Below are 23,479 nucleotides of genomic sequence, written 5' to 3' on the forward strand. Positions count from 1 at the left end.
AAGGACCCCAACTTCACCCCTCCATTCCAAGCCAGCTGCCTGGTTCTTCTAGGATCTGCCACTACCTCACTCTGCACACCAGTTCTCTCTGACTTCCTCTCTGCCTCTTTCTCAGCTAGCTTGACCTTGGTGTGTGTGTGTGTGTGTGTGAACTCCATCCTAAAAACAATCTTAGTTTAGCGAATTGAATATTAGAGTTCATGAATATAATTTGTCCCACTGGATAAATTCACTAGAGTGAACATGGTGGAAAAGGCCAAGCACTGGCAAGAAGGTGGAGCCCCTGGGGCTCTCGTGCCCCGCTGGTGGGCATGTAAACTGGCTCGCCCACTTTGGAACCCTTCTTACTGCATCTGCTCACTCTGGACATGAGCCTGCTCTCTGAGGCGGCAATTCTGCTCTTAAGCATATATCCAACAAAGGCAATTGATACCAATCAAGTGTGCACTGATGAAAATAATAGAAAAGTAAACGAATTGGCAGAAAACAGGTTTCTGATGCAAATTCATTCAGGTCCAGCCATGGGCTGAATGCTCTGATACTCTATTTGGCTGAAATGAGAATAAAATGGTCCTTCTACTCCTTATCTAAAGCATATGGTGGAGAGAGGGGGTATTGCATGTCTAGGACAAAGGGATAAGGACAGCGGGGAGATAGTGTGGGGGTTTGGGAGACAGATGTGCACCTTCCCCCTCCCCCGCCCCCCAGCACTGTCTCATCTCATGTGTGTTGGCTGCAGTCACCCTACACTGCTGGGAGAGCTGGTCTTCTTGCTGAACTTCAGCCTCTTCTCACCTGCTCTTTCCAAAGTGTCCAGGGAAGTGCTCTGGAGATAAAGTTCCTATTTCCTTAGTCATCTGATTCTATCTGACTCCCCTGAAAGATGCTAGGCACTATGGTGCCCAACACCATAGTGGGGGACATGTCAGATACCAGCCTTGCCTTCCAGAAGGTGATGGTGCCATAGGAAGTGATGGACAGACCACAGAGTAGAACAGAAGGTTTCTGGGTCACAGAGCAGGAACACTGTGCCTTGGGGAGTGTGACTTTCAAGTTTTCGTGGAGGACTAGCTTGAACTCATCCTGAGAGACGAGAAGTCCCTTGGTAGTGGAACAAGGAGGGAAAAGGAAGGTACTGGAAGGTAGAGACAGCAGAAAGGTCATAGGGCACAGCAGAGTCCATGGGACCCTGGGAAATGCCAGGAGTTCCCATCTAGCCAGAGCTCATGGCATAAGATGGGGAGGGCTACCCGGAGAAGAGGGCAAAGACCAGATCACTGGGAATCAACTCTAAAGTTCAGACTTATTTATAGACAAGTCAGAGTAGCTAAATATTTTTTAAAAGTAGAGATTTGTTTCTTTGCTTTTAAACTGGAATGTAAAACCAAGACCTAGAACATCTCTACCACTCAGAAAATTCCCTGTTCCCCTTCCTGGTCCATTTTACCTACTTCCAGAAGCTGCTATTGATCAGTTGTCTTTACCATGGAGTAGTTATGCTAATGTTAAAACTTCACAGAAGTTCTGTGTACTTTTTTTTTTTAAATATCTGGCTTCTTTCATGCTACCGTAAAATATTTTGAAAATGTATCCATGTTGTTGCTCATATTAATAGTTAATCTGTTGAACATATGTATTTTTCTAAATTGCTGGATGCTATTGTCAGAGGATATTTGAATGGAACATGGGGTGGTTATTTCAGCATTTTTGAGAGACAGGGTCCCTCTGAAAGCTAGCTACATATGAGAATGGTATGGAAGGCAAAATAGGACAGAGGGACTGGCATGGAGCTTAGGTCAGTTATTGTGGGAGAAAAAGCAAATAGTAGGGGCTCAAAGCCAGAAGCTGGAAAGAGGGAAGAAGAGGGAGATGCACAGGAAGCTGAGGGCAGCAGGAAGTAATGAGGAGGGAAAACAGTGCCACTCCTTGGGTTCAGAATGGATCTCGTGGGGAGTGGGGCGGGGTGGGGGGTGGCTGTGGGGTGGGCAGAACAGCAGGCCAGGCTTGGCTCTCTACACGCCCCATCTGTGGTGCCTGCACCGCCAGACCTGCGGCTCAGGTGTGACAGAAGGGTACCTTCCACTTTCAGGCCATGGGCATACAGTATCATGCATGCTGTGAGTTATGTAATGTCTTAGAAGGGGGGGAGGGGGAGATGAGAAGAGGGGACCAGAGCAAAGCCTGGCAAGGGAAGATGGGTAAGGAAAGATGGACAGGAAGTCACAGAAAAGAACAGAGAAACTGAGGAGAACTTCTCAAAAGCCACAGGGGTGGGGGAGAGAAAAAAAAACCCAGCATAAAAACAATGGGCATGGTCACGACAGGGAAATGTTGTTCAACACCGGAAGTTTACCAGTGTCTTTTAATCAGAGAAGTTTCCAGTAGACCCATGGAGGTAGAAGCTGGATTCTAGTGGCTGAGGGAGAGGAATAAGAGATGCTGGGGCTGGTCTTCTGAAGCCTTGCTGGGTATGATGGAAGAAAGAGTGCAGCAGCGAAGTGAAGGGGATGTGGGGGACCTGAGCCAGGTCACGGTTCAGGGAGGAAGATGGACAGGACACTGGGGAGTGCAGGAGGAGAGGACAAAGGGTTCCAGCAATGGCCTCCTTTCTCAGTCTCAGTACCTTCCAAGATAACAAACGAATGATAGCAGCTACTTTATAAATTATTACAAGAATTACATAAGATGATGTGTTCAAAAACACTGGTGGTTGGCAAGGAGGAGATGGGCAGGGAGGGCTGCTTTCATCTGTCTGTCTATCTTCTTTTCAAGTTGTTCATCTCCCAGGGAACTGAGAACTCTTCCCCCAGACCTGCATATACTCACCTGGGCACCCAAGTCCTCCACCCCTTGGCTGCTCTGACCCCTCCATCTCCCACCCAGGGAAAGGTACATACATGTTAAATACCAGGGCGATGACGTAGTCTGCAGACACAGTCACTTTCCAGTCACATTCCTTGCCTGGTGGGTAGGGCTCTGGGTAGTTTGGTGACAAGATGACTCCGGATGGTCCTGTCAGGTCTCCCCCACAAGGAGCTGAGGAGAGAGGAAGGGGAGGGTAAGGTGGTCCCTTTTACATTTCATAGGTACTAGAAAGGGGCTGAAACTGACAGCCCAGGCCTAAGGGAGGGAGGGAAGATACAGCATTACTTGGGGGCGATGGAAATGTTCTAGAAGTAGGGTGGTGATATCTTTGAGAATTTACCAAATGCCACCGAACTGTTGTTACTTTAAAATTAGCAACTTTATGTGATGTGCATTTTACCCCAGTAAATTGTTATTTTAAACTACACCTGCTCCCCCCCCCCCACAAAAAAAACACCAAAAAAAACCTAGCTAGCTAGCTCTGTCACTTCTAGGTTGTGTGACCTTAGAGATATTACCTAAGCTCTCTATGTCTTTTTCTCTATGGTGAAAAGAGATTGTATTCTCTCTGTGGAGTGGATGTAGGATTACTGGAGAGACTTGTTACAGCATTTGGCCTAGAGCATGGCACCATCAAATCTTTCAGACATAGACTTCCTACTGCTGCCTTATATCCAGGTTCTAGGTGAGACTTATGGGCATTTACCAAAAGTTCCACTTATGGATGTAGCCAGATGCAGAGAACAGGCTGCTTGCCTGCCTAGTGTATCTGGCCTTCTCTACTGCCAGTTCTCTTGGCATCTGCCTGGAGCTCAGATCCCTTCCTACTTTCAAAGACTCAATCCAAGACTGAGTTCGCACCTCAGCAGGATGGAGATGTGACAGTCCCCAATGAGTCCTTGGTGGTGGCCCTCTCCTGGGGAGGACAGGCTTCTCCAGCAAGTGGGTAGGGGCAAGGTTGACTGGTGACTCAGAAAGCTACTTATGTCTGGGGGCTGCTGGAGCCTCCTCAGACCCTAACTAGCTGGAGGTGCTGCTGTAATGTGGTGGGAGGTTGAACAGACAGGGTGCTAGGAAGTGTGTAGGGTTGTGAGCAGGAAAAGATGGCCAAGACTTCACATAGGGCTCCCTCTGGAAATCACAGCGCACCACTGAGGTTGGCAGTGGAGTTAGAAAACTGTGGGCCCACCAGAGGGCCAGCGCGCTGGACAGGGTGGTAGTGAGGCGAGAGCCAAAGGGTGTGTGTATATGCACCAAAGTAAAGGGCAATCACTTGCTTATTGCCATGCTGAGCTTGATGGCTACACACTGTGGCTTTTGCTCAAAGGCTTAAAGGGTTGGGTCAGCCACAACAAGGTCTCTAAAAAGGTCAGGGTAGGCCACACAAACCCAGCATGCAGAAGCTTAGCCCTGGAGGGCCCACGGTAAGTACAGAAACAGTTAAGCAAGTGCCTGTCACATGTCAGGTGTAACACATTACCGTTTGGATCTGCCATCTCATCCACAAACCAGTGAGCTGTGGATTATTCTCCTGGATTATAAAGGGAGAAACTGAGGTCCACTGAAGTGAAATAACTTGGCCTTCTACTCTGAGAATCAAGCCCACACTATCTAGATGTAAAGCTGGTCTCCTTCCAGCTCTGGAGAGTGTAGAGTCACCTCTAAGCATTCCTGAATGAGGACCCAGCAGTGTCCCAGAGTGAGGGTCAGGCAGGGCCAGGGCTCCTTGACTCCACTGAGTCCTCATTAGAGCATAGGACAGACAGATGCCTGGATGGTCAGGACCACAAAGCGACACTGTGAGGTCCATTCCCAGAGCGTAGGCTGGCTCCTAGAAATGTCTGATGTGGCCAGGGAGAGCTGGGAACCTGTGTCCCATCAGAGGTGCCTGGAATCTTCTCTAGGGAGCTCCATGAAGCCTCCATTCTGGGCATGGGTTACAGTCTCCACCTCCCTTTGCTAATCAGTCCAGGGGTTTTTCCCTCAAGATTGCTACAGCTGGGATGAACCTTTGCCTCTCAAAATATCCACTACTCTTCTGCTGGCCCATGCCCTGACATAGTGCTGTACTACATGGTCCCTGGTGTGAGATACTCAGGCATCTGCTTCCTCTTTGGATCCTGTCTGGGCTTCCTCTCCCTTGGATGGCTATGACTGAGGTCCTGAAAGGGGGCTGCATTGCTAACAGGATTTCCTGACATTCAGAGACTGAAGAGGGGTATGAGTGAGCTCCTTAAACCTTTCTGCTCAGATGGGATGAACACCAGCTGCCAATCACTCCAGATGTCCAAGAAATGGGCAGGGACTACAGAGGGGCAAGAGTTGTGAAAAGAACATGGATTTGGAAGCCACACAGTCCTGGGTTCAAATTCTTACGCACACACGCACACACACAAAGCTGTGTGACTTTGGGCAAGCTCTCTTCCATCTTGGAGCCTGTACTTTCGCATCACTGGAATAAAAGAACAATGATAACAACAGCTTCTAACATACAGTGTGTTATCAGGAAACAGTCATGTTTCTGAGTGTTTTATGAAATGATACCTTGTTTAATACTCAAAAACAACCCTATGAGATTGGTACTCTGTTTTACAGGTAAGGAAATGAAGGCCCAGGGAGGTGAAGTAATATACATAAGGCCACACAGCTGTCTGGTTGTGAGGAATCTGGAGTGGAACCCAGAGTTTGAGCTCTTGAGTTCTCATTCCTAGCTTAGCACATACTAGGGGATGATGCTCAATAAAGGTTTGCTTTCTTTCTTTACTTCCCTCCTGTAATGAAGGCCATGAGGCCAACTAGCCCCCGCTGTGGCAGACTGCCAGCAAGCTGGACATTAGGGACTTGTCACTGAGATTTCCAGTCTGTTTGTGAGAGGAGGCAAAGACATTTATTCTGTTGCCCGAGGAACACTTCCCTAAGACGCATGTAGAGCGAGTGGTGAAAGCTGAATTAACCTTGCCGCCCTGCTTGCTACACATTTACACCTCTCAACTAGCGCCATGCAGCCCTCCTACTCCTGGATGGGCTCGCCTCACCACATGCTTTTCTGTAAGATAAGGCGCAAGACCCCTAGCCTGATGCATGGTGAACCTGGAAAAGGCTTTACTGGAATTCCCTCCATCACCTGGAATTCTGGCTCAGGGAAGGGAAGTGAGCAGCCTGCCCCACACCTCATTGAAATCAGAATCAAATGGGGGAAGGAAGAAAAGGAGAAAAACCAGTATTTCTTGGGATGAGGGCTAGGTGTGTTGTCATTCAAAATGCCATAAGGGAATGTATTTACCCTCACAATTGAGGAAGTGTCCTGGACCCTCGGCTATGCTCTGCCTCATACACCCAGGTCAGCCAATTCCCACCAAAGGATGGGGCTCTGTGTCTTGCTTTCAGTGCGAGGACTTAGGAGTCATGACAGGCCAAGGCCCATCTTCAACATCTGGATGGCACCGCCCTCGCAGTTTGCATGGAAAGAGGCAAAGAGCCATCTCGGGTGTGCACAGCTGGGGGAGGTCTCTGGAAATTCTTGAGCCCACCTGCAGCAAGGGAGTTCGGCACAGGAGGTGGGAAAGCCAGGCGCTTGGCATTCAGGCTGGTGTGGGTGTGAATCTTGGCTCTGCTGAATCCTAGCTCTGCCATTTGGGGCAAAATATCCAAATTTATCTATTTCAGTTTCCGCCATATAGACGAGGGAGTGATGCTAAACTCAGCGCTACGGGGGAAAAAGCTAAATGAGGTGATCGAAGTGAACATCACTTCCTGGTGGGGAAGTGTGGGGCTGGCAGGCACATGGACAGGCCTTGTGGCTGCTCATTCTCTTCTCTTCCAACACCCATCATTAACTCGAGAGATAGAAGCATCCATCTCTTCACCTGAGCATGGAAGGAAAGCACCTGTGATGTTTGCTTCTATCTCTTTCTCCTCTTCCCTGTCCCCTACTTTCAAGCTCTTTCCTCCTCTCCCTCCCAGGTAGTTATAGGGCAGGAACTAGGGGCTCTGCCCGACAAGCTACAGCATCTGGAACAAGTGTCAGAGTCTCTATTTTTTTGTTTTTTTCATTTGTCCTATGGTTTAAAGTCTGAAGACAGATCTCATGAAACCCAAATTCCCTTGAGAAGAGGAAGAATGAGTTATCTTTTCCTTTGCAGGGACCTGTCAGTGCCCTTCCAGGGATGTCCTGATGACCATTTTGGAACCTGTTGACCCTACTACTCAAGGTAATCCATCAGACTCCTCGCAACCTAGACAAAGAGAAAGGGACAGATTGTCTGGTTTGGAGACCATTTTAGCAAATGAAGCACTGGGTGTGTGTGTGTGTGTGTGTTGCATACACAACAGGGTAAATTTGTGTTTTTCTGCAACTTCCGGCTATTCCATTTCTCACCGATGCATGTGGGCGGGCTGGGCTGCCAGAAGAATCTGTTTTCGATCTTCACGCAGCTGATCTCGGCGCTGCCCTGCAGTGCGTAGCCAGGATCACATTGGAACACCGTGGAGTCACCGGCTTCCCAACTGTTGCCACTCCGGCTCCCATTCTGTGGAACCCCAGGGTCATTGCAGGATGTTGCTGTGGACACTGGCACAAGAAAACAGAAGGACTGGGGCTGTCTCAGTGTCTCCTTGTCAACAAGGAGCTCATCCCCCTTGCTGACCACCACCAAGGCCATGGCTGTGACCACCATTACCTCCTCACCATTGTCATCAGTGTCACCATTTTCACCAGCATTATTGTCCCTGCTTGCACCACACACCACACATTCATGCTCACAGCCCTCACACTGTTCTATCTGGGCCATCTGGTGCCCAGCAATCACCTGTCATGAGACACACTGTGAATGAAGCACGATTGCACTGTTATGATGGAACTGAGTTCAGTTTGGTTACACCACATTGTTGCACAGTCAGTTCTATATAATGTAACTAACACTTTCAGTAGGAGGGATGAAAAAGAAAGGAAGTCTAAGTATTTCATCAGAAGGGTTTAATTCCAAATGAATGGGAGTTTGTGTTTCCAGAGGTTGCTGAGCAGTGGTTATGAATCTGCAGGGAGTTGAACTTGGCTGAGACCACATTCTGTCTTGCAGGCAGACAACCCAAGAAACTCTTTAGACGCAACATCACATTCAAAGAAAAGTCAGATTATTTGTAACAGTTGGTAGAGCAGAGTTCAAAACCAATGTTAGTAACGAGATAAAAAATCTTGGGAATTTAGTGTTTGTGGTCTAGAACCTAACTGAGTCTAAAACAGAGCATGTGTTTTATAAGCAAGTACTGAGGCTCTAGCTTGTAATTTCAACTACTCAGGAGTAGTGATTGGGAAGATCACAGTTCCATGGCTAGCCCATTAAAAAAGATAGTAAGACTCCATTCACATCTGTAATCCCAGATACTTTGGCGGTGAGAAAAGTAAGTCATTGTCCAAGGCTGGCCTTGGGCCCGAAGCACAGGAGGAATGTATCTAATAAAATAAAAAGCAAAGGCAAAACAACTGTGGAGAAGGGGATAGAGGTCTTAGCAAGGAAGGTTCAATCTCTAATGCCACCCACACACACAAAGCAATAAATAAAACCCCAAATGAACAGCCAAAGGGAGGAATAGACAAATAAAACACTGAATGGACAAAGGCAGCTTGAGAGGAGATGGCCTAAGAAAGTTCAGGGACAGAAATCTGAGGCAGGGGACAGGGGTCAGGGTAATAATATCCATTGCAATCTCAGGAGCTCGGAGCCCACAGCAGGGCCTCTTTTGTATACTGCCACCAGGGTTGGCAGACCCCAGGGGCAGGAGGTCCTGGAGACCAAGGAATAAATAAGCTCAGTTGCTTACAGGGTCAGATTTTCCTCTGAAAATTTGGGAATAATCACGTTTCAATTGAAATCATCTGTACATGACACAGAATGTGAAGGTCACATTAGCTTGTAAGCAAGAATACACAGCCTCTGAGAGATTTTGTGCATGCTATGCCCTTCAGACCTCCAGGGGGAAAGGTACCACCTTGCTTGCTACAGGAGGACTTGGATGGAGAAGACCTTACCAATGGTAAGATCAAGGGCTGTGTGGGCAAGTCCGGAGTTAAAGTGTCTAACTAATCTTTATCCTCAATTACGCCCAAGATAGTTCATGATAGACAGTGGCTCACACCCAACTCTGACTGTATGTTTGCTTCTATAAATAAAGCTTTATTGGCAAATAGGCCCACTCATTTGTTTACATGTTGTCTGTGGGTGTCTTCATGCTCATGCAGCAGAAACCAGTTGTTACAACAGAGACCATACGGCTCACAAACCCCGGGGGACCATCTAGTCTTTTTGTCTGTTTTGGGACAGTACCAATACTTGAACTTAGGGCTTTGTGCTCTCAGTGGCTTTTTTTTTTTTTTTTGCTCAAGTTTGGCACTCCACCTCCTGTTCCATATCTCCTCTTCAGGCTTTAGTTTTCTGGTTAATTGGAGGTAAGAGTCTCATAGACTTTTCCTGCTTGGACTGGTTTTGAACCACCATCCTCAGATCTCAGCCTCCTGAGTAGTTAGGATTACAGGCATGAGGCACTTGTGCCTGGCCCATCTAATCTTTGACAGTAACTCTAGTATGTGTGTGTATATATATGTATATGTCTGTGTTTTATATATATATATGTATATATGTTCTCTCTCTCTCTATATATATATCTCAGACACTCTTCTTTTGAGATCATGCTTTGATAACCTATTTCTTGCTTTTATCCAGCTTCATTCATTAATACTATCAACATGCACTATCATTATGCTCCAACAACACTTGTAAATTTGTCTTCCAGCACCACAGGCTCAGTTCTCTCTTTCTTCCTTCCCACAGGACCTTTATACCTACCTGACATTCAATTTTCAACCCAGTATCACCTGCTGAGACAGGCCCCCTGGATGACCTTCTTCTGGACTCATCCCTTAACCCCTTCTCATAAATCTCATCAGATTACCCTGCCTGCTTCTCTTCACAGTGCAATCTGTAGTAATCTTGCTAATTTGTTAGCCTCTTTCTTGTACATTGCTTGGTTTATCTATGAGAACAGAAATCTTGGCTGTTTTACTCCCAGCTCCATCCCCAGGGCTTAGAGCAGCACTCAAGCACACAATAGAGCTCAGTAAATATTTGCTGAACAAATGAATGAATGAACGAATCATCAGCATTTGACACTCACGGAATTTATGTATAAAGCCAAAGAAGAATCAATTTTCCTTCCTTCCCAATTAGAAACACACTTAGCTTACACCTCTAGCTTCATAGTGCACTGTACAAATGGAAATGATTCCTTACAAGAGTAGGAGCTCCGTGTTCTATGTGTATGTGGAAGGATTATTTATACGGGAAGCAAGCTGGTGCAATGATTAAGAGCTGGGTCTGGGAATCAGACATGCGGGTTTTGATCCAGGCTTTACTACTTATTAACTAGATGACCTTGTATGAGAAAGCTGAGAGCCCACATCTGCAGCACGGATTAATAACTGTGTCCGTACCTTCAGGTTTTTATATAATTTCTAAGAGATGATATAGTGGGGAGTGTAGCCAGGGTCTACTCCATAGATGGGTATTGTTATGCTTTCTGCTCACCTTTTTTTAATTCTCATTTTCTCTCTTGGATATTCCTGAATTTGAGCTGTATGGCAATGCCCCCTGGGAAAGGGTGGATCCATGTGCTACAGCCCGGATGTTAGATGTTACACAGTCATGTTTACTTAATAAAGCCGAGCCTGAGCTAATCGTCTCTGGCATTTCCGCACAATCCCCTGTCAAACACACACTATAAAGTTAACATGGGGTAAGCCATTCGCCCTTCCCCAGAGTAGTCCTGGTATTTGCTAACCAATGACAGCAACAGGAAAGGTGACCTTTCCCACACTTTGGTGATGCCCAGAACACTAGGCCAGGTTGTTACAGCTTTCCTGGAGCCCAGGCTTGGTAGCTGTGACCACTGGACTCCCTGTGGGGCTGAGGCAATGCTTAGGACAGCTTGCCCAGGGGAGCTCTGGTGTTAGGGAAAACCATCCATTCATATGTTCCTGTGACGGGCGGCTCACTGAGGAGAGAGTGAGCCCCTGCTGAGTGCAGGCAATGCTCAGGCATCTGGGAGGCCTGGAGTGTGTTCAGAGGGGGAAGCAAGGACAGGGGAGAAGGATCTACCTGCTCAAGACATGGAAGACCTTGTCAATTTATCCTAAATGGGAAGATTAGGAGGTGGTGGCATCTGAGATGAACCTTGAAGGATGAATTGGACTTCTGAGAGCTGGGCAATGCGTAAGAAAGTGGTCTGAACCAGGGAATAGCCTGGGGAGAGTACCAGGGACTGGCTGTCCCACATGGCCACACCAAGGACATGGGAGGCCGGAGAATGAAAATCTGTGTTTAAGTGTGTCTGGGGGATTTGTCAGTACCATGGTGGACTTGTTTTTTGTGTCTTTTGTTATTGTTTTTGCTTTAAGCTACCCGCATCTGCCTGGGCACAGTCAGAGAAAAATCCATGTGTGTTTTAATTATTTATAATTCTCTTTTCCCCAGAGAGTGCCTGAGAATCTCTCCAGCATTCTGCTTTTCTTCTGCAAGGACCCTTCTATTACTTATCCCAGCAATTTGCAATGTTTGTGCCTTGAAATGCTGGTCCCTAGAGCCAAGTTCAAAAGAGTCATCCTTGGACCAATCTGTTTGGGAAACTGTGACCTACCAGACACGTTTGGAATATACCAACATTAATATACCCAGTGTTCTCATAGGCCACATCTTATAGGCAATAATTTCTTTAGATCTAGCTGACTAAGCACCTTTCCAATATTACTTGATCCTGCCAGCCTTCTTTTCTTGCAATACCAATTAATATTCCTAAGGGCTCTGAGAAGAGACTAGAAATGCTAGACTGGAAGCCTGCACATGTGTTAAGTGGACAAGTTAATAAGTATGATTGTCTCACAGTATTCTGGAGGGATTGGTTCCAGTTGGCTTCCTCTGTCTTCAAAGAATACCCAAATCGATGCATTCTGCAATCCCTCACAGAAAGTGGCAAAGTATTTACATATAACCTATGCACAACCTCCTGTGTGCTTTAAATCATCTCTAGATTGTAACACCTAACGCAATGTAAATGCTACGTAAATATTTGTTCCACTATATTGATTTGGCATAATCACAAAGAAAAGAGGTCTATCTGTGTTCAGTGCAGATGAAATATTTTCCCCCAAATATTTTCAGGCTGGGGTTTAGGTGGAGCCAGGGATCTAGAACTCAGGGCGACTGAGGGCCAAGTATGTGAAGGGTTGTGATAATGGAGCCCCTCCTCTGCCCCACACAGGCTCAAGGCTCAGCTTCACTGAGAAGAAGAGAGATGCAAAAAAGAACCTGAAGCAGGATTTGCAATCCCTCTGCAGCCTCACTGCAACAACTGGGAGGGAGTGTGGGTGTGGGGAGCAAAGCCAGGACATGGGTGCCATGCAAGGCCTTGTTCAGAATCACCATGGAAACCTCCCCCCACCCCCATTGGAGTAAGGCAATGATGGTAACAAAGACAGCTGCTGTATAATAAACTCTGGCAGAAACCAAGGCAGAGTCACTTGTTCAGGGAGAGGAGCCACTTCAGAGGCGATAAGATGGTGTGTGCCTGCGAGTGGCAGGGCCCATCATAAAAATGACCCAATATTGGGATTTAGATGGTTGAGTGTTGCTCATTTTCAGTAGCTCTTTGTCATGTTCCTCCATAATTGGTGACTGCGGTGCATGATTAATTGAATTTAAATTACTCATGTTTGCCTTCTAGTCTTTACCGTGACTAAGTGAAGAGGCAGAGTGCATGGCTTGGAGGAACAGCTCTGGGTCCTACAGTGCTGCCCACTGTGTCTCCCTGGCATGCCCTGGGTTTTGGTCTCAGAGGATACACTGAGCTGATCCTACACTACTCTTTGTACCTACAATGCCCTTTTCTCTCCCTTCTATCCACTAAGAATCTGCAGATTCTCCAAAGTCCAGCTCAGGGGTGCCATTCTACACGATGGGTGACCATTGCTTGACTTACATCTAATCATCCTTCAGCTCTGAGCTTGGACACCATCTTTTCTGGAATATCTCCCTTGATGCGTTCTGGTGATCACTAAAGCTTGAATTTTTCTGCCCACATATTCAGTTTGTGTACAAAGTGTCTCAATTCACCCACTTTCCCCACCTGAGTAAACTCAGTTACAGATATTTGAGCAAATGCTAACCACGAGCCGGATACACAGCAGACGCTCAATAAATACCCTTCACATGGATGGAGAGGAGGTGGGAAGGCAGGGATGGGGAGGCTGAGGTCATGTGACAGGGCTCTTGGCTCACACACCTGAGAACTGAATGGCAAAGCCCTGCTTGCTGGTGAAGAAGTCCGTGCTGAACTGCAGGACGACAGAGTTGAAGGTGCTGTGCAGATCCTTGGGCAGCATGGGGCCGCTCAGCTCTTTCAGCAGCACCCCGCTCTCCACAGGCCCATCCCAAATGCGCAGCACGTCGTGAACTTCCTCCGTGTCAAACACCAGAAAGTGAAGCCTGGATGGAGAGAAGAGGCAGGTGGTCATGCCTGGCTCAGATCCTTTTTTCCATGTACTTTGGTCAGGGGACGTCCTAAGCCTGGGAGGCAGGAAGGCAGTGTCTGGGAGAGTTGTTATGCTTCCCACTTGCCAGCTCCTCCCACTGGGGCCACTAGCCCTGAGACAAGGATAAGGGGGTGCAGATATTGTGTCTCTGTTTATTTATCTACTCCATGTTGATATGGTCCGACTCCAGGGCCCAGAGCAAGCCTGGGAGGCTAAATCATTCTTATTCTATATTGCAAGGGGTCTAGGTTGAGAAAAAAAATCGTGTGTGTGTGTCTATATATATACATATATATAGACACACACACATACAGTTTTTTAAAGATTTTTTTAAGGGGGTAAGGGGAATGTGGGATCTCTACAAAGCTAGCTCAGCTCAGCAGGGCAAAGATGAGCCTGTATCTGAGATTCCCAGAGAGAATTTGCGATTCAGGTTGGGGTTCAGAAATCACTGCAAACCTGAGCAGGCCACAGGAGAATCTATGTGCATGTTGAGGGGTCGTGGTTGAGTTGGGGAGACCTGAAAGCCACACACAGAGCTCTTAAAGCAAGAAGTTCAGCAGTAAACCCACATTCTTCCTGGCTAAGGGTACGTTGGCTATAAGTCTATGTGATTCTATTAATCACTTTTTGGTTCTTTTTGTGTTAGTATTGAGGCTTGAACTTAGGGCCTGAGCTCTGACCCTTAGCTTTTTTGATCAAGGATAGCACTCTATCACTTGAGTCATATACCCTGGTTTTTTGGTGGTTAATTTGATATATGAGTCTCACAGACTGTCCTGCTTGGGCTGACCTTGAACCATAATTCTCATATCTCAGCCTCTTCAGTAGCTATTATTACACAGGCATGAGCCACTAGCTTTGGCTTTATTGATCATTAAAAAATGGAATTAATTTTGAGTTAACAGCAAATTGGCAAAGAGAGAGAACTCCTATAGATACTTCATGCCATTCTCCTATGACTGACATACACTTTTCCAACAACTGAGAAAGCAACCCTGGAGCATGACATGAACTTGAACTCCAGAGTTGCTGTGCATTTAACAATTTTCCATTGATGGCCTTTCTCTGTTCCAGGATTCAATTCATTTATTATGCTTGGTTTGCAAACATTTCTTTTTAAATTATAAAACAGAGATGCATGCAAGACAAACTACAGTACATGTGCTGAAAATTTGAAAGTCTTCCTTTTGCATACAATCATCTACTTAGTCTCCAGAATGTTTCACTTAATAGTAGGTTTGATGTGTATCCTTCCAGACTTTTCTCAATATGCACATGTATGTACTGTCCTTGCAACATGAGGTTGTAGTTTAGGTAGCTTTCTTTCTTTGCTTAATATTCTATCAAAGAGTATTACATCTCCTTGATTTTTCCTACAGAAATGGACATACTATTTCCTATTAAATTGGAAGGGATGGCTGGTTGCCAGTGACTCATGCCTGTAATCTTAGCTACTTAGGAGGCTGAGATCTGAGGATCATAGTTTGAAGCCAGCCTAGTCAGGAAAGTCCATGAGTTTTTTTTATCTCCAATTAACCACCACACACACAAAAAGTCAAATGTAGAGCTGTGGCTCTAGTGGTAGAACATTAGCCTTGTAAAAAATAGCTAAGGAATAGTACCAAGACCCTGAGTTCAAACCCTAGTACCAGAATCCATGTGCATGCAGAGAAAGAAAAGTTAAAAAGGAAAAACAAAAAGATTTCAAGGAAAAATATTGTAAGTATTACTCCATCTGTATCAGCAGCCTAGCTCTGCACAGTTCTGTTGTTGAACTTGATCAGTAGAAATAGTGTGTGTGTGTGTGTGTGTGTGTGTGTGTGTGTGTGTGTGTGTGTGTGTGTGTGTGTATGCGCACGCATACACCTATACTGGGATTGTAATTAAGGTCTCATACTCTTGCTTGGATTGTTTGCTTAGCTGCTTGAGCCATGCCTCCAGCTCTGATTTTTTTCTGGTTATTTTGTAGACTTCTCTGCTCAGATGGCTTCAAACCACAATCCTTAGATCTCAGCCTGTTTAGTAGCTAGAATTACAGGCATTAAGCTACCAGTGTCTGGATGAAATAGATGTTTTAGGGGAGGGGAAAAGTATCTAAATGATTTTTTTCTGATAAATACTGCCAACCTCTTCTCTTAAATGATGATTTATCGCTTTATAGCCCCACCAAACACTATGGATTTTATTTTTTCTAAATTCCCCCTCTCCAGTGCCACATATATGGTTGCAAATATATTCTATATTAAAATCCTCTCCCATCTGCTACACTAAAGTGGAATCTCACTGGGAGTTTGGATTTAGATAACTTAGAATTTTACATAATGTTGGAAATCTTCACACATATTCATTAGACATTTTTATCTCTGCAAATCCTTTATCCGTCCTAATTGAGTTATTGGTCTTTTAAAATTCTATCTACACATTACAAATTTTATTTGTTATGTTTGCCTACATTGATTCCTCTTTGACATGATATATATTTCAATGCTTGTATTTTCTCCTGGTATCTGATTTGTTTTTTCTTTTAAGTTTTGTTTATGGTATCTATTTTGGTATAGAAGTTATTCATTTTATGTATTCAAATACATATATCTTTTCCTTTAAGGATATAAACGGTCAGATTATGCCTGAGCAAGTCTTCTCCTTCTACCTGAGAATGAGGAAATGCTAAAACTTAATATTTCCTCCAGAATTTATGTGTTGATGTTTTCTCCTAGCCAGTATATTACCCCTATTCATCTTTTTTTTTTCCCCCTGGTCCTGGGCTTGAACTCTGGGCCTGAGCACTGTCCGAGCTCCTTTTTGCTCAAGGATAGCACTCTACCACTTGAGCCACAGAGCCATGTCTGGATTTTTCTGTGATTTATTGGAGATAAGAGTCTCATGGATTTTCTTGGCCAGGCTGGCTTCAAACCATGATCCTCAGATCTCAGTCTCCTGAGTAGCTAGGATTACAGGTGTGAGCCACGGGCACCCAGCTAGCATCATTTTTGAGTGTGGGACCAGGCCTTGTTACCTTGGTAGCTCCAGACTTAGGATGGCTGGAGAGTTCAGATGGGGCTCATGAACACCCAAGGCATGAAGACAGGCTCATACCCAAAGAATCCAGGTTTCCAGTTTAAAGCATCCTCATGGTCCTGGGTCTATTTCTATATGCTCTGCCTTCCCAGCACACCCTCCTTTGCCCATACTGGTGTTTCTTATAAACCAGGAACATGACTCTTCAGCTGATGGTGGGTTTATAGGGCATGCTCTTTTTCTATCCCTTCCCCAGAATTTCCTAGCTAATTTCTCAAATTCACTCTATCAGACAAACTTAATGGTTCCTAAGTTTTTAAAACAATCCCATTGATATTTTGATTGGAATTGCACGTATTTATTAACTAACAAAAGGAAGAACTGATCATCTTTGTTATTCATTTCTCCCATTGGAACATGGCAGATTCCAATTTGCATATTTTGGTAATGTCTTATGGCTTCCCCCTTTTTATGATTACCTTTTTCCCACTTCATTTTTATTATTAAGATTCTTATTAGTATATATCGGTTGTACAGAGAATTTCCATTCTGACACAAAGGCATACAATACACCCCATCAATCTCACCCCTCTATCACTCTTCCTCCCTCCCCTTTCTTAGAACTGTTTTAACATGTTTCACTGTTCTGTTTTCATATACACATACAAAGTACATCAATCACATTTCTTCTCATTTATCTCTATTTTCCTACCTCCCTCCTGCTGGTACCAACCCACAACAGAGGCTGATTTTAGACAAACTGTGGAATCAGTTGAGTATCCCAATTGATGAATGGGTAAAGAAAATATAGTACATATATACCATGGAATATTACACAACCATAAGGAAAATTGAAATTATGCCAGTTGCACAATTTGATAGTCTGTAAATCTGTGAATTTTGGTTTTGTCATGAAGTGGAAGTTAATTTTTATGTATGTATGTGAGCCTCTTAAATTTCCTAGGTAGACATTTTACAGATATAGGAGGTACCTCAATATAAAGAGAATTGGTATGAGATTGTGGCCTCACCCTTGAGTGAAAAGGTGGTGGGAAGAGGCAGTTTCCCAGTAAACTCTACTCTGCCCAGCTGCCCCCTTCCTTCCGTACTTTTTCTTGCCACTCAGTGCACTGTGAAATCTGCAGTCAGCCATTATAGCAGCCAAGGGTGCTGTGTAGCTGGACCTGCTCTGGAAAAGAGACTAGAGTGGCTTCACCGGTCATAGAAAAGAAGGGGAAATGAGACTTGATGGTTGTTTGGTCTAAAAGACAATGTGTTTTCTTTCCTTTGAATTAATAGAATAAGACAAGAGTAGGAAGCAGAGAGGAGGTTAAAGCGGCTGGGAAGGAAGTGGTTCCATTCTTGAGCATGGATGTCAGGGGGGATAAGGCAGGAAGAGAATGAGAGCTTCGGAAGGAGCTAGAGAAATCTGGGCTCTGTAGTCTGCAAGCTAAGACTGGCTCCTGAGAAGGTCTGAAGATCCTGAGGGTAAACAACTGAGTGGATGAGAGCTTGATGAATGAGTGATGAGTGAATATTGAACTTGTAGCAGAACCAGCCAGGGAGGAAGTCAGGAAAACCAAGAGTATGGAGACTGAGTCAAAATGAAAGAAAATATGTTTCTATAACAACCACTGTGAAGCCAGGCAAGGCGGAACCTACCTCTAATCCCAGAGATAGGATCAAGAGTTAAAGGCCAGCCTGTACTACCCTAGAAAGAACTGTCTAAGAAACTAGGCTCCCTCAAACAGCAACAACAACAAAAATCGATCAACAACCACTGTCTAGTACGCCATTTTCCATGACCATACAGAATCTTTACATGTAGCATCAACCCTATCCCTTTGTTTTGAGGACTTTTTATCTTTCAAATTCATTTATTTATTTTTATTGTTATGATCAAAGTGATGTACAGAGAGGTTACAGTTACGTAAGTCAGGTAAACAATGTCACCCCTTCCCTCGCACTCTCTTAGATTTTCCCTCCCATCCCTACCCACAAGTTGTACAGTTCATTTTCAACATAGCATTTGCTGTATTTGTTTACCTTTTATCCCTCCATTTCTATACCTTCCTTTATACTCCCAAAGACATATAAACAAACAAATAGAACATAAAAGAAACAAACAGCAAAAAGAAAAAAAACCTCGTTTCCATTTCTTGGAGTTCATTTTGATAAATACTATTTTGTATGATCAGATGCACATAGGATTGCGCCTTTCTGTACCTCTCCTAAGAGTATCTTCCTTGGGTCTCACTATGTGTAAATGCCTAGAGTCCTGTATAATTTATTATGTCCTGTGTATTTTAGATTTAGCTTCTGCATATGAGAAAAAATACGCACTATTCATCTCTCTGCACCTGATTTACCTCACTTAACATGATTTATTCTAGGTCCATCCATTTCCCTGTAAATGACATAATATTATTCTTTTTAATGGCTGTGTAAAATGCTACTGTATATAAGTACCACATTTTTTTAGATCCACTCATCTATTGTAGGGCATCTGGGCTGTTTCCATAACTTGGCTATTGTGAATAGTGCAGCAATGAACATGGATGTGCAAATGTCTTTATGGTATCTTGGCTTGTGATGTTTTAGGTAGATGCCCAGGAGTAGTATGGCTGGGTCATAGGGAAGATTTATGTGTAGTTGTTTGTGGACCCTCCAGACTGTGGTACTAGATTACATTCTAACCCCATCTTTTAAACTGAAAATACTAAGACTCAGACAGCTTGAGTAACTTGCCCAAGATTGAAGGCTGGCTAGAGAGAGAGTCAGAATCACCACTTTATCACTATAATATATTATATCATTATAATCCATTATAAGCCAGACTTTAGACTTCTCCCTTCAGGAGAAGGTAGAAGAGAAGGAAAAGGAAAAGAGGGAGGAGGTAGAGGAAGAGAAAGAGGAGGAAGGAAGAGGGGGAGGAGGAGGAAGAGGTGGCAGGTATGGCTGAGAGAGCCAGGCATGGCTGGTAAAGGGGGCTCCTTTCTAATCCATAGATTACATATGTCTCCTACAAAGATGCAAGATCCAGTTTATTGTATTCAGTGTAGCAAAGCTGATAATCGCAGACTCAAGGCTTCTCATTGATGAGACTGAGAGGAGGGGGGAGGGGGGAGGGGGAAGGAACAGGGGTGGAAAGGAGGAGCAAGAGCAACAGGAGGAGGAAGGAAGAAGGGAAAGGAAGAATGGGATATTCTGCATGCACCAATAAGGTATAAGCACAACTAAAAGGACAGGAGCTCCAGTTTTGAACTTCTTTAACACTTACTTAAACACTTTCTACATGTTGGGTGTTGAGACAGAATGGAGAATACAGGCAGAGTGCCATTTTCCAGGAGTTTCTCCAGATAGGTGATCGGCCCTGCATACAGAGACCATGAAGAGGAGTAAAGAGCTGTGGCAAACAGGCTGGGAGGCCTCGGAGTGCTCAGATGGAGTAATGCCACTTTTGGAATGGTGGCTGGGAAAGGCCTCTCCATGAGGTGACCTTTAAGAAAGATGAGAGGCTTCTGGGGAGCCGCCATGGCAGAGCAGGCAGGGTAAGAGGTGGAAGTCAGGGCCGCCCATTTAAAGGGCAGCACATGCAAAGGTCCTAAAAGGAAAGCAGTCCAGGGTATCTGGGCCATGGAAAATGGCCCTGGAGGCTGCAAATGGGTCAAGAATTGGCCTGCAGAAGCCAGGCTTGCCAGGACTCAGTGGGTCAGGAGAGAAATTTAGATTTTATTCTATAGATCACTGAAAGTTGCTGGAGGTCTATTTGCTGAGGCCTCACAGGACTTGATTTGTATTGTAGGGATATTCTTGTTATAAGGATGGATGCAGAAGGATTAGCTGGGGGACCACAGTGACCCCTTTCATTATATACACCAGGACAATAGCCAGAAGGACGGGCTTTTGCCAAACCAGCTTTGCCAAGAGTCTGAGTACTGAATGTTTTTCTCATCTTATAGCAATTGAAGTCTCTAAATGCTAATTAGAGGTTCCAATCAATAGAGATAATTCCAGGCCTAAACAAACATTGGCGTTTGCTGGAGCAGCTCACCTGCAGGTAGATACTGGGTCTTCCTTTGGGTTTTGGAAGACCAAGAACCCTGAGAGTTGAGGACCCTGCCCTCACTGTTGCCAGGTGGGGAGGTAGTGAAGAGGTGGGGAGCCAGCCTTTCCTTCTGATGTCTGGTTCCTGACATGTGTGGGTGCTTATGTCTGGGCTATAGACACAAGATAGGCCATCTCGCCAAAAGGGCAATGGGGTGCATTTGTACATCAGGCTTTATGCTGAGAGCCGCTGGAAAGTGCATAGCTCTGTCTTGGCTCAAAGGTTGTTGCTGCTTATTGAAGAAGACACACAAAACATGGTAATCTGTGCAGTGGGTGCTAAAAAGGTGGATAAATACAGTGCTATGGAAATAACCAGGGGAGAGACAAAGCTAAACATTTGCAGACAGTCTCCTACAGGTAATGGACTTACGTATGTTGCTTTATGTCCTCATGAAAACCCTACAATTTAGAGTCTATTTTTTGCCATTTTGGAAAGGCAGAAGTTCCAAAGGGCTGACGCAGGCAACAGGATGGGGAATAGACAATAAGGAGCTGGTGACTGAACTATGTCTACCTGGGACTAATCCTTTATATCATCTCCTAATTCAGAGAGGGACAGGGGGCTTCCGGGAGGAGGTGTCTTTAAAGCAGTTGAAGGAAGAAAAGAAAAGCATAAAGAAATTGAGAAACAGGCAGAAGGTAAGAGAGAAGAAATATTACATGGATGTATAAAAAGGGAAATCAGCCTTCTTGGGACCAGGCTTGCTCTGTCCCTTCCAGCTCCTCCAGGGTTGAGTCTCACATCCAACTCAGTTCCTCTTCCTTCCTTACAAATAAAGTAAGAATCCCTAAGGTACACACCAGGTTCCTCGTGAGGGTCTCTCTTACTTTCTTCTGTTCCCCTCACCCTTCATGCATTTCTTTTTTTTGCTTTGGGTTCTCCTGTCTGCTTAGAAATTCCACCCTCCACCCCTTTCTCCCCCGCCCCAAATGCCTCCACATACCTGTAGTGGTGTTGCTGAGCTGTGACCCTCCAAAGAGACATATTCAAGTCTTAAGGCCTGCTATCAGTGGATGTGAGAATGTGACTTTATTTAGAAATAGGATCTGTGCCAATGTGATCATGTGTATGATAATGAAGGACCCAGGACAAGGATCCAGCTGTCTAAACCTATACGTTTATAAGAGAAAAGGGAGATATGGACACAGAGAACTAGAGGAAATCAGGGGAGGGCAGAGGTGGAGCTTGGAGTAGCTTGGAATCTACAAACCAAGGAATGCCAAGGATTGTCAGTAATCAGCAGGAGCCAGGTGGGGCATGAAACAGATTCTTGGGTTTCAGAGAAGGTCCTGATTTTGGACTTCTAGCCTCTACAATGATAAGCATCCTGATTTTGGTTGCTTTCAGTCATTCAGTGTGTTACAGCAGCTATAGTAAACTGATACCACCCGACTAATGTGGGTATCCCCCTGGGGAGTGCTGATGCAGGCTCCTCCGCACCTCCCATAACCCTGGCCAGCGGACTGCTTTCTCTATGAGCTCCACTGCCTCTAGCATCCCCTGAGTCATCTGTCCTGCTGAGTTCCTTGGCTGTCCTGCCTGTGTCTCACTCATCTCTACATCTCTAGTACTCAGTACTTGGCCTGGTCCACACTCACCCCTTGGTGCATGTTTTCTGGTTGAATTGTTGAATAAATGAATGGTGCACAGTTTTCAGGGATCCTACAGTTCAGCCCAATTCACTCACAGTCATTGCTAAGTACATACCAATTTGCAAGAGGCAATGGGAATAAATCCTCTATACTTAGGAAGACTCCCTGTTTCTCTGCAGGTTCTGATTGATGTCTCTCTTTCCAACCTACATCCAGCCCCTTGGATGTTCCAGTGGCCTTTTTGGGGACCCTATCATTACCAGAGAGATAAAACCCAGCCCACAGACTCCAGGCCATAGCTGGCTATGGCCTAGAAACCCAGGAGAAACTGGGCATTTGGTAGTTAGTATCTCTTCCTGTGGATGAAACCCTGCAGGGCCTCTGGATTCACTCAGCAGATCCTGATGTTCACATGTTCAGCGCAGGCAGCTCATACACCCAGGAGCATGGCCTGTTTCTGTCCCTAAATATGGTGGGTTAGGACTGTGGTAATGGTATGCATGAGGGACTCCAATTTGGGCTGAGGGATGAGCAAGGCTGAGTCAGCGAAGCACAGGATGCATCCAGATGGGAGTAGTAGGTGGGAAGTGGGAGGAGAAGGTATGTGGCAAAGACGTGAGGTGTACAAGGGCATGGGAAGGCCAGAGAGGGACACAATCAGGAGGGCAACATACCAGGTGCCGTGGGAGTGACCTGAAGCCATGGCCTTGGACAAGCTCACCAGCAGGTGGCAGAGTGACACACACACAGAGGATGGGGCTCTGGAAACAGTGGCAGGGAAGATGAACAGGGAGGAGACACAAGGGATCCAGGAGGAGGAAGGAGGGCAGGAAAGGGTACAGCACATACGTGGGCAGGAGAGTGACAGGTAATGGAGTACCATACAGGCTGTGGAGAATTAAGGATCCTGGTGGTACTGGGCAAGGCTGAAGGCAGTGAAGGAGGGATACCTTCCCACCCAAGGAGTGTCTTGACCAAAGGCTGGTGTTCGATCTGCTTGGCTGCAACCCAGGCAGCCCATAACTAATAGTCTGACCCTAAAGGATATTCCAGCTCGGGGAACTGTCCCAAATGGGTCCTTGGTCCTTTTTTCCTTCCTGGAGGTCACTCTAGGCTTGGCTTAAGCTGTTGGGACTGGATCTTTATCCACAGCTGGCTGAAGCCTGCATCTCTGTCAGGGAAGGGATGCAGTAGGGCTGTGCTTGTTCAAGTCTGACATTGCCACACTCTTTTTCCTCACTGTGTTTTGAGCCATACTTAATATGCAGCTCCCTTATAGCAGGACCCCACTGAAGATGCACTCAGCCAGTC

At 45.4% G+C, this 23,479-nt stretch overlaps 1 protein-coding gene across 1 annotated transcript in view; it reads right to left on the minus strand.

Annotated features, from left to right (window-relative positions):
- Csmd2 (CUB and Sushi multiple domains 2) overlaps positions 1-23,479 on the minus strand; it is a 526,828-nt gene that overhangs the window by 106,690 nt on the left and 396,659 nt on the right. The window contains exons 26-28 of the mRNA XM_042684124.1: positions 13,195-13,397; positions 7,244-7,435; positions 2,898-3,036 (exon numbers count right to left, since the gene is read on the minus strand). Of these exons, the coding sequence (XP_042540058.1) occupies positions 2,898-3,036; positions 7,244-7,435; positions 13,195-13,397 (534 nt within the window). The remainder of the gene's footprint in view (positions 1-2,897; positions 3,037-7,243; positions 7,436-13,194; positions 13,398-23,479) is intronic.

The sequence above is a fragment of the Dipodomys spectabilis genome, unplaced genomic scaffold (assembly GCF_019054845.1).
Source record: "Dipodomys spectabilis isolate Male_0828 unplaced genomic scaffold, ASM1905484v1 ptg000002l, whole genome shotgun sequence".
NCBI lineage: Eukaryota > Metazoa > Chordata > Mammalia > Rodentia > Heteromyidae > Dipodomys > Dipodomys spectabilis.